Source organism: Corvus cornix, chromosome 3 (assembly GCF_000738735.6).
Source record: "Corvus cornix cornix isolate S_Up_H32 chromosome 3, ASM73873v5, whole genome shotgun sequence".
NCBI classification, from domain to species: Eukaryota; Metazoa; Chordata; class Aves; order Passeriformes; family Corvidae; genus Corvus; species Corvus cornix.
Window position 1 is genome coordinate 40,204,035 of NC_047056.1, and position 22,287 is coordinate 40,226,321.

Sequence of the window (22,287 nt, forward strand, 5' to 3'; positions counted from 1 at the left end):
AACTACAAAAGTGTTCTGCAAAAGAAAACTTCTTAGATGCCAGTGAATATTCAAGTAGTGGAACGGGTTGCACAGGGAGGTTGTGCAGTTTCTGCCCGTGGAGATTTCTACGAGCAGGCTGGATAAAGCTGCAAAAAAGCCTGGTAAGACCTCAGAGATGAACTTTCTTTCACCAGGAGGTTGGATTGGAAACTCCTGAAGTTCCTTTCTGCCTGATTTATCCTGTAATCTTAGATGGGTCCATGGTGTATGTACCCATTCCAGTTTATTTCCAATTGTGATGGATTGCATTGCATTATTAATAACTCTTCCCATGTGTAGTAGAACGACTTATATAGGCTTTACTGTCTCTAATGTCTACCAGTTGGACTTGTACCTGAAGAGAAATTTGCAAATGTTATGCTGCCACTTAAACTACTTTATTTAGCTTTTTTCATCCCTTCTTTTGTCATGGTCCTTCTTAAGACATACATGTTGGGACTCTCAGTATTGGGAGCTCTCCTGTTGGTTGGAGGTCATCTTGTCTAAATTGAGAATATGTGGCTGCCTGGCTGCTGTAACAATTAGTGTTTTCTGTAGGTGAACAGGGAAAATCAGCCTGTCCTCCACAGATGTTTAAATATGATCCTAGGATACTTCGATTTGGAATAGACCTCAGGACATTTCTAGTCCAGCCTCCTGCTTAAAGCAAGGTCAGTCCTGATGCCCCTGAGGGTTTTTCCCATAAGGTGTTGAAAACCCCCTAGGGACCAGTTACTGCAGTAACTCTGGGCACCCTCCTTCACTGGTGTGACTGTCCTAATGCTGAAAGGTTTTTTGTATAGTCAGTTTAAAAGCCTCCTTTGTTTCAACTTATGTCCAGTGTTTCTTGTCCTCTCACCATGCCTTATTAATCACTGCTGCATTGTCTTCTTGGCCTCTTTGCAGATCCTGTGAGCTGCTTTGTAGGTCTCCCCTCCAAAGCCAGCTCTCCTCCAGGAGGAAGAAACCCAGTTCCTTTTTTGTCTTGCCTCCTAAGATGGTTCTTCAGTCTCCTGAGCATTCTGTAGCTCTCTGCTGAACTTCAGCCCAAAACCCTGGGTAGAGCAGTATAATTGTTTTACTTGATTAAGGCCTGTATTCCTCCTGCTAATGCAACTAAGCATGATGTTGACTTTGGTGCCAGGGCATTCATCTGAATCATCTTCAGCTTTCTGTCCACCAAGATCCCCAGGTTTTCTTTAGCAGAGCTTCTTCCTGGCCAGTTGTTCTTAAGCCTGTGTTGTTGCAAGACATTTTTCCTTTCTGTGTCAGGACTTCGCTTTTGCCTTGTTGAATTCTGTTGAAGTAAAAAGCTGCTCAAATCCCCAAGGAAAAACCAAAGCAAGAAAACCCCACCTAAAGCCCCACTTTGAAGAACTTCTTTTGGCAAAACATTTAGGCACGTACTTGAGTGCTTTGAGTATTGAAATGCTTAGATTCTTCTTGAAGCTGAGCACAGCATTCTTTTAGCCATCCTACACAACCTTCATGGCTGAAAATACCTTAATGTTTCAGGATCACTTTATGTATCCTTTGGCTTAAGCAAACCATGTTCTGCCGATGTATCCTGTGTGATAGGTTGCCACGGGGAGATAGGGTGAGGTCCTAGTGCTGCAGGACAAGAAGTATTTGTGAGTTGTGTAAATTGTACATGGTTTTGCTCCCATTTTCTGTTCCTGTGCTTTGTCCTTCTCCAGATCACGTGCCTGAATCAGTTACTGGAATAGATACTTGCAGTGAATGAGTTGTGCTGTATTATTTTTGTTGATATGTGTTTATTTGAAATAATATTTTCTTTCACTCCTGATTATTGTTAGTTTTATAAAACTGTATTTGTACAGTATGGTGTGTTGATTAATTCAATTACTTGTACTCAACCTCACGTTCTTTGTTTTGAACTCTGCTGTTGTGCTATGGATCTCTGTGTGATGCTGAAAAATAGGCTATGCTGATAGTGTACCATTTTTGATAGAAGAAATACTGAAGTACTAGTTTGAAAGTAAATTATAATGTCGTCTGGCCACAGATGTTTATAACTACTTTGTTACTTCAGTGGAGCATTTTTACTGTTAAATTTTAAGTTGCTGTTTTGAAACTTGGTTAGCATTAATCTGTTGATTCTGCAAATATTCTTAGGCCAGTATTAATATAATAGGAATTTTAAACTGAAATAAAGTAAGAAAAATTTCAGAAACTCAGCATTAAACTTTATATGTTGATATTAAGTTTAAAGAAGCTGTAAGTCACCTTTTCTGCATGTTATGTTTGAATCTATTTTGATGCAAACCTGCTAGCCATTCTTAAGTAGCTGAACTACTACTTTAGGTGATAATCCCCAGGTTCAGATGCTTGTCCTTGGATTTCCTTTTAAGAAAACATGGTTAAAAAGGTTTATTGTGCACCCTGGGAAGTCATTAGGTCATGACTGGCTTGTCCCAGAAGTTCAGAGATCAAAATTGTGAGTTCCTCAAGGAAAATATCCTTCTGATAGTCTCCTTTCATAAGTAGAATCTACTCAGCTGAAGACAGTCATAGCAGTGAATGGGGGGAGACTGCCTAGGTTATGACAATATGAGGTCTTAATGTTGGGTGAACAAACTGGAAGGGAGCTGTTGAGTTATATTCTGAAAGATCTGTAATCATCTACTCTCTCAGTTCTAGGAAGGAAGCTGCTGCCTAGTCTGAGCAATAGACTATTTCTGTGCTAATACAGAAATGCTTGATTTATTTTTAAGTGCGTTATTCCAGACTAGGGGTGGATAGGAAGGGTGAGGAAGAAAGTAGTAATGTGAAGGATGCCTATGTGATGATTAAGTATCCAGCTTTTCAGTTGTCTTTTTGTTTGTTCCTTTCTCCTCCCAACTCCACTCACCCAGTCTTGTAACTGATGCCTGCCCTCTGAAACTTCCTCACTCCTCCATAAGCAGGCGGTGGCAACCCTTTGTGAAACAAAGAGTAAGGCACTACAAAATGAGGGGGCAATATTAGTTTGGTTGCTGTTCTACTGGACTAATTTGTTCTGATGCAAAAATGAGAACTGAGCATGTGATCCTTGACTACTTCAAATTTTGAGCACTTAATCAACTGAACCAATCCCATACATCTCTTTCGACCCCATATCATGTATAAAAGTGAAGCCAGATGTGTCTATATTACCTTATATTGCAAAAAAATGATAATTTAAGGTGTCTTGTATATTTTTAAAGAAGTAATGATATATTAGTGTTTATGACTGGGGAAAGAGCTGCCTTGCTACTGTTTGAGAACTGTAATTTTTCATAAAACATGAGTAGTCTTGCACAGAACACTTATTCTTAATGAGAGACTCAACCCCCAAATATTTGAGAGGTTATGATAAGCAATTATAAAATAGTCAAACTTCTTTTTGAACCGGGGCGTGTATATCTCGACTATTGTTTGCAAAACTAATGGTGGTTTCTGACTGAATTCCTTCTGACAAAAAGTCTCTGCAATTGGTCTTTATGCTACTACCACATGATACCTTTCTCTAGATTATTTCTGCTATTATGAAGAGAACTGCAAAGGAAATGAGGAGCTTCCTATGTAATCAACTGGTCAACTGCTGTTTCCTCTATCAGGAATAGTGTTGGCGATTACTCACAGTCTCTGCGTTTGCATTGTTGTTCTGAGCATGGAATAAGAGACTGTGAAGCAGTAGGAGGGAAAAAGAAAATACAGTAGCCGTAGCTGAAATGCTGCAGTTACAGAAAGAAAGTAGCTTTTTACTTCCATAGTTAAGCTTTTGAGTGCTTCTCTGGTTTAGTGACTGTTTGGTGGCACAATGAAATGTTACCTTTAACAGATTTCGTTGAGCATTTTAAATGTGTAGCTCACTCTGTCTCTGGACTGACTTTGTTAATTGACTGCTTCTTCAAATGTCATTGTCGTTTAATAATTTTGTTTACTCCCCTGCTCTGGCTTGTTTTGTTGGAATTCTTGTTGTGCTACTGTGGTCTCTGCAGGACTTCAGAGACTCTCAGGGCTGTAAAACTCTGTCAGTGTTTGTGTGTGGACAACATCTGAGACATCTGATGCAGTGTTTTGCAGAAGATTTTTTGGCACTGCTTAGTAATTCCTCCACCATTTGTGTCATCCTGCTTGAGCTGAACCCTTGCCTTTTTATGCTCAGGACATTTAAAAATGTTTTGGAGGCTAGAGTCAGAAGCTGCAGGTTGGAGCTCTAATGTACTCTGCACTCAGTGGCTCTTGATGTTTTGGAGCAAACATTATTTACAGTAGAAAATAACATCACCCTGGTGTTTAATAACTTTAGTTATGTACTTTGTTACTTTTAGTTGAAGCAGTAGAAAACTTGTTTGTGTGCAGTGCTACTCATAGGCATAGATTGCTACGTCCTCTAGTACTAAAACAAAAATATGACTGAAGTTCTCAGTTAAATGATTTAGTAATTGAATGATAGTCTTAATTTTGTTTTAATAGCCTTTTTTAGGTCTATTATACTGAGTTTCAAATACTGTATTACTTTCATAATGTTTTGTTTGTTCGTCCTTAGGCAAGTGAAATAGATGTTTAGACAGGGATGATGAAATTCCTGCGTTCCCAGAGATAACCAGCTTATTTCCACTGTAGAAGCCAGCCTCTAGTATACTGCCGGTTGGTTGGATTTCTGGATCTGCAGAAGCCTTCCTTGCCTCTGTAAACTACTGCTATTGGTTTTATTTTGGGTGTCAATACCTACCCAAGGGAGAACTATGTGAATGAGATTCCATATTTATATCTTAAGCTGGTAAAATGGCTTTCTAGCAACAAGAGAGTGCTCTCTTCACTCCTTCAATTGAACAGGTTTGTTTGGGTTTTTTTAATCCCTCCTTTATGCTGGCATTGGGTTTTATGTGACTCCATTGCGACGTTCTTAGGAAAGCTGGGAGACTAGGATTAATTCTTGTTGGATTTTCTCTCTGAACTAGCTCATTAGAATTCACCTAAATGCTTGTGTTTAAACAACTGAAATGACACACAGCTGGAGTGGGGGTAGATATATGGGAAGGGGCTTTCCCTTTCCTCAACTGTTAGTTGCTATTGGATTGGTTTAATGTCATATTTTCCCTCGCTGCCACAAACAGGACATACGGAGTAATTTCTCTCTTGAGGTAGCCGTCCAGCAAGCAACAATTAGGGACTTTTTGGGGAATCTATTTCTAAGTCTATGTGGCCAGTACATTCCGTGTTCTATAATAATAATAATGAAGATTCATAAAAGAAGAAAGTATTCAGGTATAGTGATTTTCTTATTAGATAAGCCTGTTTAGAGAGCAGGACCTTTCAGCCAATGAACTTGATTCCAGTCTGGCAAAGCAGACACTATTGTAGATTGGGAGCAAGTGTGGAACCCCATTGGAGAAAAGGAAGTTGGAAGGTAATTGAAATGTAAAATGCTTTTTCGTGAGAAGGACGCTAGCTTAAGTAGAAAACATTAAAGTGTATTGTTATGTTGATAGCTACGTGGTATCTTCTCTTTCAAATCTAAAAGTAAACAGAGTAATGAGGGAGTAAAATCAGAAGCAATGTAATGTTTTGGTTGTGCAGGTGCCTTAGGAAGAAACCTTTTTGTGTGCTTGGGACTGCTTTGAGCTAGCTTTTATGTTAGAATGGAGGATTTTGTAGTATGAGAACAGTTAAAAGAAAACATCACAAAACATGGAGTGCAAAACCACTGTCAGTATGAAGATACTGTATATGGTGTTACTGCAGAGAAAGCCTTTTTAACTGTCAGCAGTTGTTTTTAAATGCAGCTAACTGAGGCTGAATGTCATTCACCAAGCACAGTGCTTAATGAAAGTGTTGCCAAAGATTATACAACAGGATTAAGTAGGATTTGCAGAGAGAAGGCTATCAACAGATGAATTTTACAAAACTATTAGAAATTCTATATAGATTTTTTACGAGCTACCTGTGGCCTTGGTAGTCCTGTCAACCAACATTAAGATAACTAATGGCCTTAATAAACTTCTTTGTAAATTTTAAGAAATGACCTGATTCCTTTAAATACAAAAATAAATAAGTCATTCAAAATGAGACTTCCTGGAGGATTTTTTGAGTGACAGAATTAAAAAACCCAAACAAACAAAAACACAACTGTTTTTGGGACATGCTCCCGTTTGGAAGTTGTAATGTCAACACCGTATTTCTTCTTAATTGTTCAACCTACTGTGTCTAATGTCAAAAATTGTGTGGCAATTTCATGTGTAAATTTGACTATGTGGTTGTATCTGTAGTGAATGAATATCCTGTTTTCTGAATGTGCAGTAGAAGTAACCATAAGGATGTCTTAGCGCTTGTGTGTGTGTATGTTTACTCTAGACAAAGCTGCATATAAAAGCAGCGTGGTTGTGTGTCTTCGGCTATGACACAGACAATCTCACTAAATTTCATTCAACAGTACAGATTTTCAGCTTGGGGGTTTTTAAGAACTATTTTTATAGATGCTGATTATTCCACAGCCTGAGGTATGGCTCTTTTTGCCCTTAAAAAGGAAAGAGGAAAGTAAGTATTTCAGGTAGGGAAGAAAAATAATAATAGTTCAAAAAGAGGTCCTTTGCCCCATTTCCCTAGAGTGTGTTAACAATAAAATTGCATTTAGTGGTACATTTTGACATTGTATTATTACTTCAAACCTTCTTGATGAACCTAACTTACTTGAGGAATAACTTTTTGAAATCCAGTCAAAGGTTGGATTTAAATCAGAATGTTTAGTTTTGGTAAGTCTTCAGGTTTTTTTTCATGTAGACTCCGGGCTGCAGTTTGTCTACTTCAGGAGAATCAGGTGCTTGTTTTTCTATTAGGCTTGTTAGCATTCCTACTTCAAACTCCTGACTAATTAGCCTGGTTGCCAAAGCTCCTGCATGCAGGGTATCAGATAGCACCAGCATTTTTCTAGTTCAGTCAGCGGTAGCCTGATGTCTTAACCCTGTATGGTGCTGATTCCAGCTCATCCCACAGGAGTGAAGAAACTAGGGTAACACAATCAAGTTTATCATTACAGAGTAGAAGTTGGCTCAAACTTTACTGGCTGTGTCCGCATAAATATATGGCATGACCCTTGTTGCATTATGTGAAAATGACTCTGTTTTTTATGGTTTCCTTTGATACCCTGTTGCATCATACTGAAGCCTGATACTAAAATAATGAAAATGCAGTGTTAATTACAAGAAATGAATCCAGACAGCTGTTCATTTAAAGGATTGTTGGTGTCACTTTTTTTTGTCATGTAGTGAGAGTTTATTTCCTGTATTTCCAGTATAGAGGTTATACTGGAAGTAAATAAATAAGAATACTTTGTCAAGTGAATGTCAGGTGGTTGAAGTGAGGGTGTGAGGGTACTTGCTGGTGTCAGCTTATCGATGGGTACTGGCTTGTCAAATTTGGGTTTTGATTGATCTATTGGTTCTTCGACTGAATCTTCAGCCCATGTTAGGAACATGAAGTTGCCACTGTAAGTGATCAGAAAGAGACAAGATATTGGATTTAGTATGTACTATGTAGTGTATGAGCTTCTGGACATTGGAGAATCCATGTGGGAGAGAAATGTTAAGAATAATTTTATTTGTGCCATCTATAATAAAACTGTGATCAGCTTTGGGAAGACAGCCACAAGAAACCAGGCTTCATGAGTTTGATTGTTGGTGGAAATGCTTTTTTCAGTAATGCAGCTTTCTGCTGTAAGTAGGTTGACATTTCTGTTGGATATACCAAGTTTTCACTCAAAAAGAAATACATTTTCAGTTTTTAGTAGTTTCACATATGAATTTGAAAACTACTTGTATTGTCATTTTTTATGGATTTAAGACTATTTCTAAGACGTTCCTCTATCAGAGTTTTATTATAGAGGAAAAACTGTAATCTTTTTAAGTTGTAGAGAAATTATCATGTAACTCTGGAATCTAACAATTTGTATGCCAGTTATAGAAATAGCCTTGAGATTACAGTATTCTAAACTTTAGTTTTTGACCGTAGAAAACTAATTTATCTAAATACCATGTGTTTGTGGAATAAGTCTGTAAAATATTTGAGAGATTTGTCACTCCTGTAACAAGCTACAATATCCACTGAGCTCATCAGGACTGCCAGTCTCTGCTAGGCTGCTGTATTTCTGCTGCTTTCTTTGGTCTGCTGCTTGTTTGACCTGTGTAATGACTTCTCAGCCAAGCAAGCAATAGCCTGAGACAAAAACCAATAGGTGCCTGCTGGCTTATGGTGCTGGAGTCAGGTATGTGCTGATGCTGGGGCAGCATAAAGTGTCCAGCTTGGCAGAGGTTGCTGTTTCATGGTTCCTTCAAGTTAATACAAGGTGCCAGCAGAAGGACAGTTTCCTCAGACTGCTAGCACTGGCAATTTCCTCCACACTGAATGAAGGGAAGGGAAATAAATACCTTCCGAGTTAACCTGATTCATGTTGCTGTACAGCTGCAGGATGCTGGTGCCTGTCGTAAGAGAGGAGGTGGGAATGAGCATGTCAGTATGAGGAAGTGCTGTCTGCAGCGCTAGAGTTTCTATTGCTGACTGTGTGTCTGTACTTTTAATGTTAAAGTGAGTAAGGGCAGTCTTTTTTGTGGCCTGATTGATGCCTGAAGATGCTTTAAATACAAGGATTGCAGCTCTGCAAGTAGCAATGCCAATGAAAAATCAGACTTCCAGCACCTGAACTTGCATTCTCCCCCTTCAATTTTCCAATTGTGTTTTGGTTTGAGGTGGATGTAATAACCTGTTTCTCTTCCTCTAAATGTGACTGTTAAAAGGAACAGTGTCTAACACAGTAAATAGTATGGAGAACTCTTGATTTATTTCAGTGGGTTTCTACAGTGCATCTGAAAAATGTTACAGGGAATTGTCTGTACTTTTAATTCTTCCCCTCTAAGGTTTCTGGAGTTGCTCCTTAGCATTTGTTTCTTAGTTGCACAACAGTGACAGGTCATAGATAAATACTAGACAGATCAGCAATATTTTATTGAGGCCCATTGCTATTTGTTATTTTTCCTCTTTTAAATATGGCATGATTAATTCAATTAATTAAACCAAAATTGTTTGGTTTTGACTGGCTTTTTACCTGATTTCAAGTATGATTGAACTCTGCCTCTTCTGTTGTTGGAGACTTTCAGGGTATTTTGATACACCAAATGTATATCAATTACTTTTCCATTTTATTTCTGTCATGTCACCTCCTTCAAACAAATTTCAATCATTATAATAACAACTTTGTTAACAAGCTTTTTTGGGGTATATTTTTTTTTCAGAGTATGTGTTGACAGTCGCTGCAAGGTCCTCAGTATAAGGGTATTGGGAGAGTCTCTATATGATACCAGAATCAATATAGTTTATAAAGGGTGGTATGTTTTAACTTGGGGATATGATTTAATCTCCTGTAGCTTTATTTTTATTTTGAATTTAATCAGTCTAATGAATGATTAAATAGTTACCAAACTGTTGGTAGTGTTTATTGTTGAAAACATTTATTGTTCGATTTCTTCAGTTAACTGCAGTAGGTTTCATTTTGTGCAAAGAACAGATCTGCGTGTTCTCTGGTTGATTGTGTAAATGCTGTCCACTGCAGCTTAACAAAGCACACCCTGCAGGGGGCAGGCAGCAGCTGTGTTGCAGGTGCTGTGCTGATTTTGCTGATCACTTACTGTAGGTTTGAAAATTAAGAGTTGGAAGGTAATGTCTGTCATGCTTTTGAGGAGTGCCCTTGGCAGATTTTTTTTTCAGTTTTAATGGTAGCTGCTTTTCGAGTCATAAATCTTCTATGAAGACACTTCATGTTGCTTGTGTAATAGTGTCTGTTGTAAAAGGTTATAAAAACTTCAGTGTATTCAGAATGAAGTATGGTTGATGGCTGCACACAGAATGTGGTGGCTCTGGTAAAAGACTATTCTGAAAACAACTAGGTTTGGTTTGGTTTGAAGTTGGTAGGAAATACTCTCTGTGATCTACCTGGTATAGATGGGTCTCTTTTGAAACTTAATTTTTTGATCTGTGAGGTGTAAGTTAGCAGGAAAGTATTGAAGATTACAATAATGTTTGTTTCATCCCAAGAGTTTTTGTGTTAATTAGTCTTGCTGTTGGGGACAGATAGGCAACAGGAAGCAGGGACAATGCATATAAAGTATACAGTCAAATATTTATATCTATGATAATTCAAGCTTCACATGGGGATTCAAGCTGCATTTATGAAAGTTAACACTTTTTTAGTGGATATGATAGTTACAGCCTTGAATTTTGTCCTTAGTTTAAGATTCTGTGTACCATTTGTCATATACTGCAGTGGGTTTTGCATTGACTTAATTGCATTACATTTATATTGTGAAAATGTTTGTAGTACCTCTTGTTTATTGGTCTTAAGGTTTTGTTTCATACTGTAGTGGGGCTGGTTCCTAAGATGTAATTTTCCTCAGGAAAATAAAGAGGAAGTTTCATTTAGTTATGATCTTCGTGTTGTGAGTTATTGGTAATTCTCTCTGACAGAAAGCTCAGCTGTTGGTCCTGCTTCTGTGAACATTACAGTGTCTAAACTGTTGTGGCAGAATGAGTCATTCTGTAGTGGAAAGTCTTTGTTGATCCAGGTGTCAAAGGTTTGGAAGAGGAAATAAAGCTGATGAAAATTATTTTTTCATAGGAGCTGTTTTTTCATCTGTATTGTTCTTCCTTTCTTCTGTTAGATTAAAGGTAGTCTTTCTTTAATCATGAAGCTGCACTTTTTGAAGTTAACTCAAAAACTATAGTTAACAAGAACACTGCTTTTCTTTGCTACATGGAAAACAGTTCATAACAGTTACCAGGATTTTTTTTTAAACTATTTGCAATTCCTTTTTAATAGTATTGTCTGTACTCAAGTTTGAAGTTGAGCAGTCATTATGGGAATTGAGTGCTAGAAACCTCACCCTCATGAAATTTCACAGTGCTTATTCCCTTACTGATTTAAGTGGGTTTTAAAATATTGTAGGAAATATTTTTTAAAATGTATTTCTTAGAATTCCACAGATTTGTTGCATATATACGGCTTTTGGAGAGGCAAAGGAAGCAATTCCATTTTACTGTGTAGACTGACAAGAAGTCAGATACAAAGGCATTATATGAATGTTTCAGAATATCCTGCATTGGTAATACTGTTGCTGTGCTAACCTGTTATATCAATATTGTTGTGACCTGAATTCATGTGTCAAGCAGCTAGTATGTGCTTCAGTTCTAATTTTTGCACTGTGGATTGGTTTTATTGTTATTTATATTCTATTAGCAAAACTCCTGACCAACAAGCACATGTACCTGAATAGTAATTGCAGCTTAGTTGTCTGTAGATTTTTGCCTACAGAATTTGAATGGGGCACGGAGAAAGATGGGATGTTCTTAGTGCTGGATTTTGGTATTTTGTAGATGCAGTCATGCAGAATGTGCTTGCAAGGCAAACAGTGTTACCAATGCAGCTGAAAGAGATCAAAGATAGCCTCTTGGAGGGGGTGCAGATGAGGATTTCTGAAGGGAAACTTGTACATTCTCTGCTGCTCCAGGGATTGAATGGTTTACGGAATGGGTAGTGTGTAATATGCTTAAGTATTGAAGTATGTAGTGCTTTGTGATGGATACAGGTGGGGTAGGAGTTTAAAAGCTTGTGGGTATTCTTTGCTGGCTTGCGGGAATAGTAGTCTTGATTTCATTCATTGCTGTGCCCTACATATTGTGATAAACACTCTCTCATTATCTCTGACACTTTAAAGGAGGGGTTTCCTTTCTCATATGTGAGCATGGTGGTAGATTTTGGCTCCTGGATATTATTGCTTTGTTTGCAGAGGCCTCTCGGATTCTTCAGGAAGTCCAGGTTTCCCTGCTGTAAATCTCATTGTGTCACGTTGCAGGCTTTTTCCAAGCTTGACGTACAGTGCAGTCTTTTTATCTGTTTCTACTTGTTTTTCATATTCCTTCTTTACTGTGATATTCTTGTTACACAAGAATGGAATGATTGGCAGAAAGAGAGGTTTGGAGAAGATTTTTTTTTTTTTTTTTTTTTTTTTTGTGGGGATTTTTTTTGTTTTGGATAGCTGAAGCATTAAACATCTTTGCCTTCCATAATTATTAACATTTTCCATATGTGGATGTAACCACTCTTCATAACTGCAGAGGGGAGCTTGAGATGCTCTTCACTGCATCTTTTACTTGTATTTTTCTATAGTATAACTTCAAATGAGTGATCTTCATTATTACCGATTACTGCTTTAAAGCACAAATCCACCCTTCACAGTAAGTAACTGGGAACTAGATTTAAGGATCAAACTGTTTTGAGAAACAGGAATCACTTTTGTGAAGCCTCATGGAAAACATTGATGATGATTGGTGTGATAACTTGTACATCACATCTTCAGTTTTAAGTATGACTTGAGGATTCTGTGTGACTGACTATGTGTTAAAAGTTTTTTGCTTCCTGCTTTTGTATTCCTCTTTTTCATTTAATGATGGTATGAGGTCCTTGAGGAGAATGTCAGAGGAAGTGATGGCACTGAGAATGCAGATGTTTTCTACGAATGTTTAATCAAAGCTTTTCACAAGATTTTGTAGAGTTTTGGAGTCTTCTCAGTTTGTGAAAGTGTTGTTTCAGGTGTTTCATTCTGATGCTTTTGTGTGTTTTTGTTTTCTAAAGACACACTTTTGGAACATATAACCCATTGGTTTTGAAGCAGTTACTGCCTGTCACTGACTTTATGCAAAAAGTCGTAAGTAGGTATTTCAAATGCTTTTATGAACTCTTTGTGCCTAATGTGGTACAGCTTACTTTTGTTTGTAAAACCAAGAAACTATGTTTAACTGGCAGTTACTATGTAAGTTGAAACCTTTGAGTAGGATATGCTTTTGGAAACTATCATAACTTCATTTGATAGTGATAAAAAGGAATAAGTATGCTTTGTATTTGAGCAAAATGGCCTTTATTATTTGAAAGGCCTAAAAAGCTGACTTTTGCTATGTGCTCTTTAAAATATGTTTTGCAGTCTAGATGATCAGAATTAAAATTTTGTGAAAATTGACTGTACTTGTGTGGCTGAAGACTGGTCTGTACCCTCGCATTCCAACATAAGCCATGAACTTGCACAGCAGGTACATAAAATATCTAACGTGATCAGATGATAGAGCTAAAATTGCTCATGATGCACATAAACTCCTGAGAGGAATTTAGGAGTGTTCATACACTTAAGTAATTAGTCATTGTTGAAATCCAGAAAACATTTTAATTTCTTTTTGTTAACTGCTAAATGGCAGTTCTCATCTTTAGAGAAAGATGGCTTCAAGAGATTTGTAAGTGTTTTGGGGAAATTCCTTCGCTTACAAGAATATATCAGGGAATAATAGATGCTTCTATATCTACCTGGTTTAGGACAAGCAATTTTTATTCTATAGCCTCTTTTCTTGACACAAGTTCGTATTATAAACTGCAGTGAAGGTGCCTAGCAGTCTTTACAAATAAATTCAGAAATGAATGAGTTTGAGGATGAAACAAAAAACTCTGAAAAATAAACACTTAAATGCAGAGTTAGAGTGGAGAGTGGAAGTTTAAGTGGAGTGCCTACCTTGTCTGAGTGTGAGTGGTGCCATGTGTCTCTGTGTAGTTGGTATTTATTGGCTAAGCACATGGCTGGCAAGTTAAATATGGCTTGAACTGGAGCTATACACACACATAAACACACATGTCATATAAAAAAAATAATGAAGACTAGAAGGGGTTTTTTTTGGTTTTGTAGTCTCCTATTTCCTGATTTTTTTGAAACGTGAAACCAATTACTTCCATGTCATCAATTACTTTTATTTAAATCTGTAGTAGTCTAGCAATGCCCCAAGGTACAGTTTGGAACATAATGGAAATAAAACATTAAAAGGAGTTTTATATGGGAAAGTGATACTGTTTGATCATCACATCACTGATTGTGATGCTGTTGTGCAGTCTTTTTTTTTCAGCAGAAAACTTTGGAAAAAGTGGAGAGTGGGGAGTAGGACATGGACTGTGGGGACACAGCTTGAGAACATGCCATGGAAGAGGATAGGGGAAATGGACAGTCAGTGATCAGTGCATTCAGCTGTTTGTATATCCAGATTGTCAATTGGCAATGCTTTAGAAAAACACATTACTTCTTCTAGAAAATGAAAACAAAACTTGCTTATACAGACATTGTATCTTGAGAATTCAGAATGAACTTTTGTCTTGTCTGCTTTGTTAGTGTCTGGAAGTAGAAATACGTTGTAACAGTAAAACATAAAATATTAATATTAGTAATTATAATAATAGTATTAGCAACAACAAACATGGTAGTTTAGAAAGCTTCTTGAATTGTTTTTTACGTCTTCCCTGAATGGACCTATCTTCCCTTCCCTTGCTCATCAATCTCTGCTGTATTGTTAAAAAATCTGCAGATTGGAAAAAGCTACTGGAATCTTATCTCTATATGGGAACTGACACATGATGCATGGAAAAGATTAGCAATGTGCTCATTTTTCTCTTTTAATTCTTGCTTCAGCAGTACCTTGAGATGGTGGTGGGGAAAACCTTGTATAAAGGGAAAAAAGTGTTCCAAATGGGATATGATTGTGCTTCATGATACTTCTGCAGAAAAAGCTCATGTGTTGTCTTTTGCAACAATCAAACAAGTGGCTTGAAACTTTAAGTTGATTATAAAAATACTGTGGCTGTTTTGTGAAGCATCACGGTTAAGGAGTATTAGCAGAAGAGGCAACTGTTTAAATCAAATCCACACAAAAGAGTGTGTGGAACATGACTCAGAATATTACCTGTGGGAATGCTCTCCTTTCTAGAGATCATGACGTGCTTAGTTTCATTTTTCTTACAAGAAGCACAGAACTTTCCAACCCAGTTGGAAATGCAGCATACCCGCCCTAGGAAAGCTTGGTCAAGCTGAAAGGGGCGAGTAGTAACACCTGCTGAGAGTTAAAGATGCTGTGCTGGAGGTACTGACCAAAAGCATGCCAGCTATCAAGGGAACTGTGAAAGGAAGCTGGCATGACTGAGCATCAGGCAAGGATAGTTACTGGAAAGCTGAAGTATTATCCAAATAAGGAAAATTGTGAGGTTATAAACCAAGCAGAATATGAAAGCATAAGATGGAAAAAAAATTGAGGAATGCTTTCAAATCAGCATTTGTTAAGAGAGGAAAAAGCAAGAAAGCAAGTTACAAGAACCAGAAAATACTCATACAATAACTATAGGAAGTGAGGGATGAAGTAATTTTACTAAGAGGTCTGTAATGGCTCTGTTAGGTGGACACCTTCAGGTCGTTGGATGCAAATGCAGTTTGAACCCAGTATTACAAAGGACGTTCACTGGTGATGTTATCTGTGTGAGTAGAAACTGCATTAACCTACAGAATTCATGGACACGTGGTGTCTATTATAATACGCTGTGGAATGGTCAACAGAACTTAGAAAAGAAGTTGTGCTTCAGACCTTTTGGAATTCATTGAAGGCATTAATAAGAACACATGTAAGGGAGCTCCAATTTGCTATGGTAGGTAGAATTTCCAGAAGTCATTTGGTAGCCTTCTGCATGAGAGGGGTAAGTCCTTGTATGGATAATTAGTTAATAATTTGGTATATATAATTAAGACAAGAAATTAAATGGTCAGGATAGTTTTCAGAGGTGAATGTTCACGGCTGAAGAATTGAGAACCTTTGTGTAATTGCAGCTAAGTTCAGAGTGTATGCAGAGGTGGGAGTTTGGAGTGAGGAATGTGGAAACTGTAACTCCTTGCAGGAAGGAACACTGGTTTGGAAGTACAATAGGTAGTTCTGTGGGAACAGCAGAAGCTCAGAAGGATTAATTCTGTAAATTGTTAGGATAACAAAGGCAATAAAACACAATCAGCCATTGTCTAGGTCCATGGTGCATTTCTTTGGGCTGCTGTATTGGTGTAAGCTTGGGAGTATCCTGGGAAGAACAGTGCTTACTTCTGCATGTATCTAGGTGACACAGATGTTTGTCTAAGTGTAGGTTATTTAACTTTTTAATTCCTTTTGAAATATTCTTCTTTTTTCTTTTCTTTTCACAAAGGTCCTTCTGAATGATAGAGTAGCTTCAATAAATACCTCGATTCTTTGCTGTTCAAAGAAATGTTGTGATGTGTGTCCTGTGATCAGATGTAGCACTGGAAAGGGCTGTGCTTAGCATGAAATCTATCACGGTGCTCAACACCTAAAGATTTGCCTATTTCAAAGCCTCTGGAGAGTGAAGACAGGAGCAATGATTATTAAACTGTAGAGTAAACCTGGCAAAGTCAACTGGAGACTTGGATATCCATAATTCCTCTTGAGTGCAGGGCCCCATGATTGCTGGGATTTACGCAAAGGGCAAAAGTTGACCAGGTGGAGACCACTGGGGAAGTAAAATTTGAATTTGGAGTTGTTGTTCAGAGCAGTAGTGGAGTAGCATGAGCAGACAGTATCCTCCTGAAGTTTGGTGTGCTGCAGTAGAGCACGAGCTCCAATGGCTAATGCAAACACAAATGAGGATGTGAATTTACAATAGTTTGAACAGATTGCCATTGCAGTTGTAGTGTAGCCACCTGGCTGACAGCTGCAGTCCCTTTCTTCAGCTTGTGTTGGTCCTGGAACTTTCTTTCCCTCACAGAATCTTTAGGGAGCTGTACCAAACTAACTTTTAGTAGCTGTACTACTAACCTTTCTTAAAATATAAAATACAAACAAGTCAAATGGTTTAACTTCTTTAACAGGCTGTTTCTGGGACAAACAGATGCCAGCGTGAGAGAGGAGTGCATGAAGGGGTGGAAGGAGGAGAGAAAAGATGATTCTGTGACTTCTGTGACAGCAAGCTGTTCTCTTTGAGACACACTGCTGTTCTGTGAGCATACACTTTTACAGGGTTTGGCTGCAGGGGCCTGTTCTCAATTAGTCTTCAAGACTAATTTCTGGGTTTTAGAAAAGAGGTTTTCTAGGTTTCTAGGTTTTAGAAAAGAAGTTTTATTAATTCTCCTGACAAGAGTTGTAAATTTGAATACTTAAAGATTCAAGTTCAGTATTTTCAATAATATATAGTCCTTAATTTCTTTTTGCAGGATAGCCTGTTTTTTGTTTTGTTTTTTTTCCCCAAGTTTATAGTCCTGTTTTTTAATTCTACTGTCACGAAAATTTTGAAAACCAGTGTAATATTTGAAGGTCTGATATTTTCATAATAAATTTGTAACTAATGAATAATAAGAGAACTCTGAACCTTATAACTGTTAGCCAGCACTCAGATTGTATTTTTATTTCCTTACAGGATCTCGAGTTTCATGGAGTAATGAGATTCTACTTCCAAGACAAAGCAGCTGGAAATTTTGCAACAAAATGTATCCGTGTCTCTAGTACTGCCACAACTCAAGATGTGATAGAAACTCTTGCAGAGAAATTTCGACCAGACATGCGAATGTTGTCATCCCCTAAATACTCACTTTATGAAGTGCATGTCAGTGGAGGTTTGTATTTATTCATTAAGTCCTTCCTGCATCCACATGACCGTCAAATCTACTCCCAGCCAAAGTATCTTTAGGTTTGCCCCCAGCTTCTGAAACACTTGAGACGTGGGTTTTTTATTCCTAAATATGTTGCTACTAATTGTTTTTTGGGGAGTGGTTTTCAAAACTTAATTATGTATACCAGGCCTGCAGTTTGTGTAAGATTTGATTATGATTTATTAAACGCTGTAATTGACATCCTGTTAATTTGTTGACATTTGTGAGAGAGTTGCTATTTTTAGGACTAGTAGGTAACAACTAAACTTAAAATGGGAGACTAGGATTGTTAAATTGGAGCAGTTAAGAGTACATCTTCTGTTCTTTGAAGTTGTGGTCCTTTGATAGGTAGCCTTATAACTCATGTTCTTTTACTGCTGAACTGGGGGAAGTTCAGCTTAATATTGTTTGAAGCCACTGTGTTTCTTAAATGTCCTAATGTTAACTGTGAAGAACTTGGATATCTAAATAGCCTTTGGTACTCCCAGCATTTGTCTGTTTCAGATTAGAAGGTGATAGTGTGTGTGGTGGTAGTGGAGACAGATACAGGAGAAACTAGCTTTTGGTTGTGCTTTTTATTTTCGGTACTTCAGAAGTTCACACAAGTGCTTGAACGACCTTAAATTCTGCATTTGAAAGACTGAAAATAATTAATTTTTTTCTACTTTAGCTTTCTTTAAAAATCTCTTAGCACTGTACCTGTAGTCAAAATGAAATTGGTATTTTTGCAGAGCAAATTTCTGATTTTTAACAGATGACTGAGGCATGCAAGGTGCCTCAATCAATAGGAGTGTTTCTTACTAAATAGAAGTAACTAAGAAGACATCATTGTTTTCCTGTGCATACGTACTGTCTCCTACTTCTCAAAGGGAAAGTCAAGTGCAAGACTTGCTTAAGTTTTTTAACCACTCTGTCAATTGTTTTTCCATATACTTAAAATAGATGTAATACACTAAATGAAATTTTTTCACAGATCTACATAATGTTGGGGGGCTTTTTGATTTATTTTATTTTTTAAATTTTGTAATCTTCTTTATTTTTGTGCAGTCTTTGTAGAATAGTATTTCTTGGGCTGCAATCAGACTGTGGTCTACTTTAAAGTAAATTTAAAATGAGAAAAATTAGTATTTGGAAGTCCCAGGATGTTACAAATTTCTAAACATTTTAACTCTAGATCTAAGTTCTCCAGAGTGGTAATGTTGTGTTCCCACACTTAGTTCTGACAGAGGAGTTATGCAAGACTACCTTATGGGGACCTTTAGCTTATGTAAATACATAGAATACACTTGGGCTCATTGCTGGAAAGGGGACATGTAAGGCTACATTCCCAAGCTTGCTTTCTGTCCCTGTACTTAACAGGAAAGCATCATTTGATGTGTTCTGTTAGGCAAACCTTTTGGTTTTTTTTAAGAGCTTAACTTATTTCTAAATATCTTTGCTCTTGAGATGCCAAGTAACTGTTACTGCTTTTCATTGTTTTGAAGAAGAAAGAAGATTAGATGTAGATGAGAAGCCTCTTGTTGTACAGTTAAACTGGAACAAAGATGATCGAGAGGGAAGGTTTGTCCTCAAGAATGAAAATGATACAATTCCTCCAAAGGTGAGTCTTTATGGAGCATGTTAGTGGTAACTGCAGTTTTGAAATGTGTGGGGGTTGCTTATATAGGAAAACAAAATTTCTACTTTTTTAATTCTTGGAAACAACTGCTGTTCATGACCTTCAATATCTGGAGCAAGTATTTTTAGATACTTAAAGTCCATCTTTGCAACACAGCATTTTTGTTATCTTTCAGATGGATGGTGATGCTGTGATCCACGTAGCTGTCTAGTACTGGAACATGTAATGCCTGGAGAACTTAAAGCTTGCTTTGTTCTATTATGATGACTTTAAAATTTCCTCAGATAGTATATGGTGCCAGATACCAGTAATCCTGCCTCTTGCAAAGCTTTTAAAAGGGAATGCCAGGGGGAGTTAAAGAGCTAAACATTATTACCTCCCTAGGTAACATTCTGTTTCTTGAAAAAAATAATGGAAGACGCTTTCCTTTTGTGCAGGTTTTTTTGTTTTGGTTTGGTTTTGTTTTTTTGGTTGTTGATTATTTTTTTCTCTTACAAATGCAAAATGAAGGAGCTGCCAACATCAGCCATACAAAAGTTTCCTTTAATATTAGCAATTTAAACATTAGATTAGATTAGACTTTGGCTCCTGAAGTCATATAATTGCATATATTATATGTAGCTTGGTTGCTTATAGCTATGGAAAACATGCTGTTCAGTGTGGGCTATCTTAAAGCAAGATCTTGTGCTGAGCGCTAAATTTCCTTTGCTCTTGGAATTAGAGCTTGTTAATTTTAGAGGTGCTTTGGGTATAGGTACATGAGCCTCGACTGTGCTTTTGACTACAGGATACATCCCATGCTTCAGGGTAGAAGGGAAAGTTAATGGTGTCTTGCACTACACATACCAACCTTGCTATTCCTATTAATTGAACTAAGTGATCTTCAATCTTCCTTCTCTGTGTTCTTCACTTCCTGATAGAAGCGAGAAAATCTGCATCTTCTTTCTCTCATGCTCTGTAATCTTCTCTACAGAAGGCAAATGAGCCTAGGATTACAGGTATCTTGTGTATGCAAGGAGCAGGAATTGAAGAAGAGAATACTGGGAGGACAACTTGGAAAAATACACCATGAGGAAAAAGTCCTCAGTGATGTTTTTCTTTTTGCAGTTTATTCTTATCTGGTGCTCCAACACAGTTGCCTTGAGAGCAGATTAAGCACAGCGTTGTTACAGAGTATTTTTACTTTGAAGCAAAATTTGTTTTGCAGCCTTCAGTTAGCCTTTTGGGGCCAAGACATTACTTGGGGTAGATACCAGGCATTACTCAAGTAAAATTCTGCAGTTTCTTCACTTTCTTGAGTAGCATCAGTTCATACCTTCTTTGAAACATGACATTATATTTGCTTTCTCTGTGTTTTTCTCAAGAGCATTAGTCCCATCGTTGTGTAAGGGAGTATTGTTGCCTGGAGTGTTGTTTTTCAGGCTAGTGATACTGTGTCTTAAACAGATTCATCTGCAAAGTTAAAACCAATACTAACTTTTCTTTGGACTGAAATTGATGGAAGCGGTTTTCAACTCATTTATTTCAGAAAGCTCAGAGTAATGGGCCTGAAAAACAAGAAAAAGAGGGAGTCATTCAGAATTTCAAACGAACTCTCTCAAAAAAAGAAAAAAAAGAGAAAAAGAGACGTGAGAAAGAGGCATTGCGACAAGCATCAGATAAAGATGATAGACTTCTTCATGGGGATGATATGTAAGTGGTTTAAACTTACTTTTAAAAATTAAATGATAGTTGTTTTCAAGTGCATTAGGAAAAGAAAAAACATGACTTGCAAGCACATGCTGACTCAGCTTTCCCATGCTTTGCAGTATTGGAAATTTATAATAAAGTTAGGGGTGTAATGTAAAGTTTCTTTAATGCCTTTCCCTCTGCCCCCATCTTTAAGAGGTAGAAGACCTCTTGTTTTCTTTGAAAACTAGCAACTAGCAGTCCTTAAATTGGTTATTTCAGGTGAGCATGGGTATATGAACAGCATTAACCTTAGCAAAAGTGAGATGCATGTAGAAACCATCTTACAATAACTTAAATGAGCTCCTGTGTCTGCAAATCCTGCTGCCCTTTTATCCTTTGTGAAGTAATGAGGATATATGTATTCTAAGGTCTTAATGACATTCTTTTTATTTAAACTAACTTGGCAGTGAGAATTTTCGCCTTGCAGCTGAGGTTTACAAAGATATGCCTGAGACCAGCTTCACTCGCACAATATCCAATCCTGAGGTGGTTATGAAACGGCGGCGACAGCAAAAACTAGAGAAGAGAATGCAGGAATTTCGCAGTTCTGATGGCAGACCAGACTCGGGTACTTTAAGTTCTTCTGGTTAAGTTATAAACAGTAAACGTTTTACTGCGAGAATATTCTTACGGCCAGCAACTCCTGTAAATTTGACTTTTGTTTTTTCCAACATTTTTTGCACATGGCTAGTTTATCTGTGGTGTAAGAACTCCACAGGAGGGTGTTCCATAATGAGTGTGAGGCAAAGCTTTCAGTGGAGGGTAGACTGATGAGAGTGAGTATGCTCGTTGAGCTTGCTAACAGTGCTAAACTGGGAAAGAAGGAAGGATGGACTTGGACTGGCAAACGGAGGAAGCTGCTGAAATAACTGGCATTCATTGTACTAAGAACAAGCTGAGTGTCCTGAAAGAGAAAATTCAGTCAGTGTCGTAAATAAAGGATGTAAAGGACTGATTGTTCTGCATAAAGGATTCTGGTAGATCTTGTGAATAACAATGATTAAGTATTTCTCATTCATGGGGTGGGGATATAACAACAGTGATTGTATAAACACCATTAGAAAAGAACAAGTGAAGCAATGTTAGAACTGATAAAATCTTAAATGATGTATTCTGTTCATGGAAGAGTAGTGAAGAAAGAGAGGTGTAGAAAACATTGTCTAGAGGGAAGTCTTAAATGGGCTTGTTAAAGAGAGGGGAAATTCTTGAAGATCAGCACAAACTTCCTGTCAGGATAGGAAAGGTCTGTTCTTCAACCAGTCATTGCCACTGTTTCATTTTAACTTAATGTAATACTAAGCATAGTGAAACACTGGGAAAAAAGACTTCATTAGATAAATTATGGAAATATCACTGGAGATTTTTTACCAATGGCAGAGATAAATG

The 22,287-nt window shown here is 37.4% G+C and overlaps 1 protein-coding gene across 25 annotated transcripts in view; it reads left to right on the plus strand.

Annotated features, from left to right (window-relative positions):
• The window catches only part of AFDN (afadin, adherens junction formation factor), a 119,206-nt gene that overhangs the window by 16,444 nt on the left and 80,475 nt on the right, over positions 1-22,287 (plus strand). For 18 of the 25 annotated variants that reach the window (XR_005604267.1, XM_039569699.1, XM_039569711.1 and 15 more), the window contains exons 2-5: positions 17,321-17,516; positions 19,037-19,152; positions 20,699-20,862; positions 21,309-21,469. Coding sequence is in view for 24 of the 25 variants with exons in the window: in XM_039569699.1 (XP_039425633.1) it covers positions 17,321-17,516; positions 19,037-19,152; positions 20,699-20,862; positions 21,309-21,469 (637 nt within the window). In the remaining variant the exon portion in view is untranslated. The remainder of the gene's footprint in view (positions 1-17,320; positions 17,517-19,036; positions 19,153-20,698; positions 20,863-21,308; positions 21,470-22,287) is intronic. The other 7 variants (XM_039569700.1, XM_039569713.1, XM_039569714.1 and 4 more) reach the window with 1 other exon arrangement.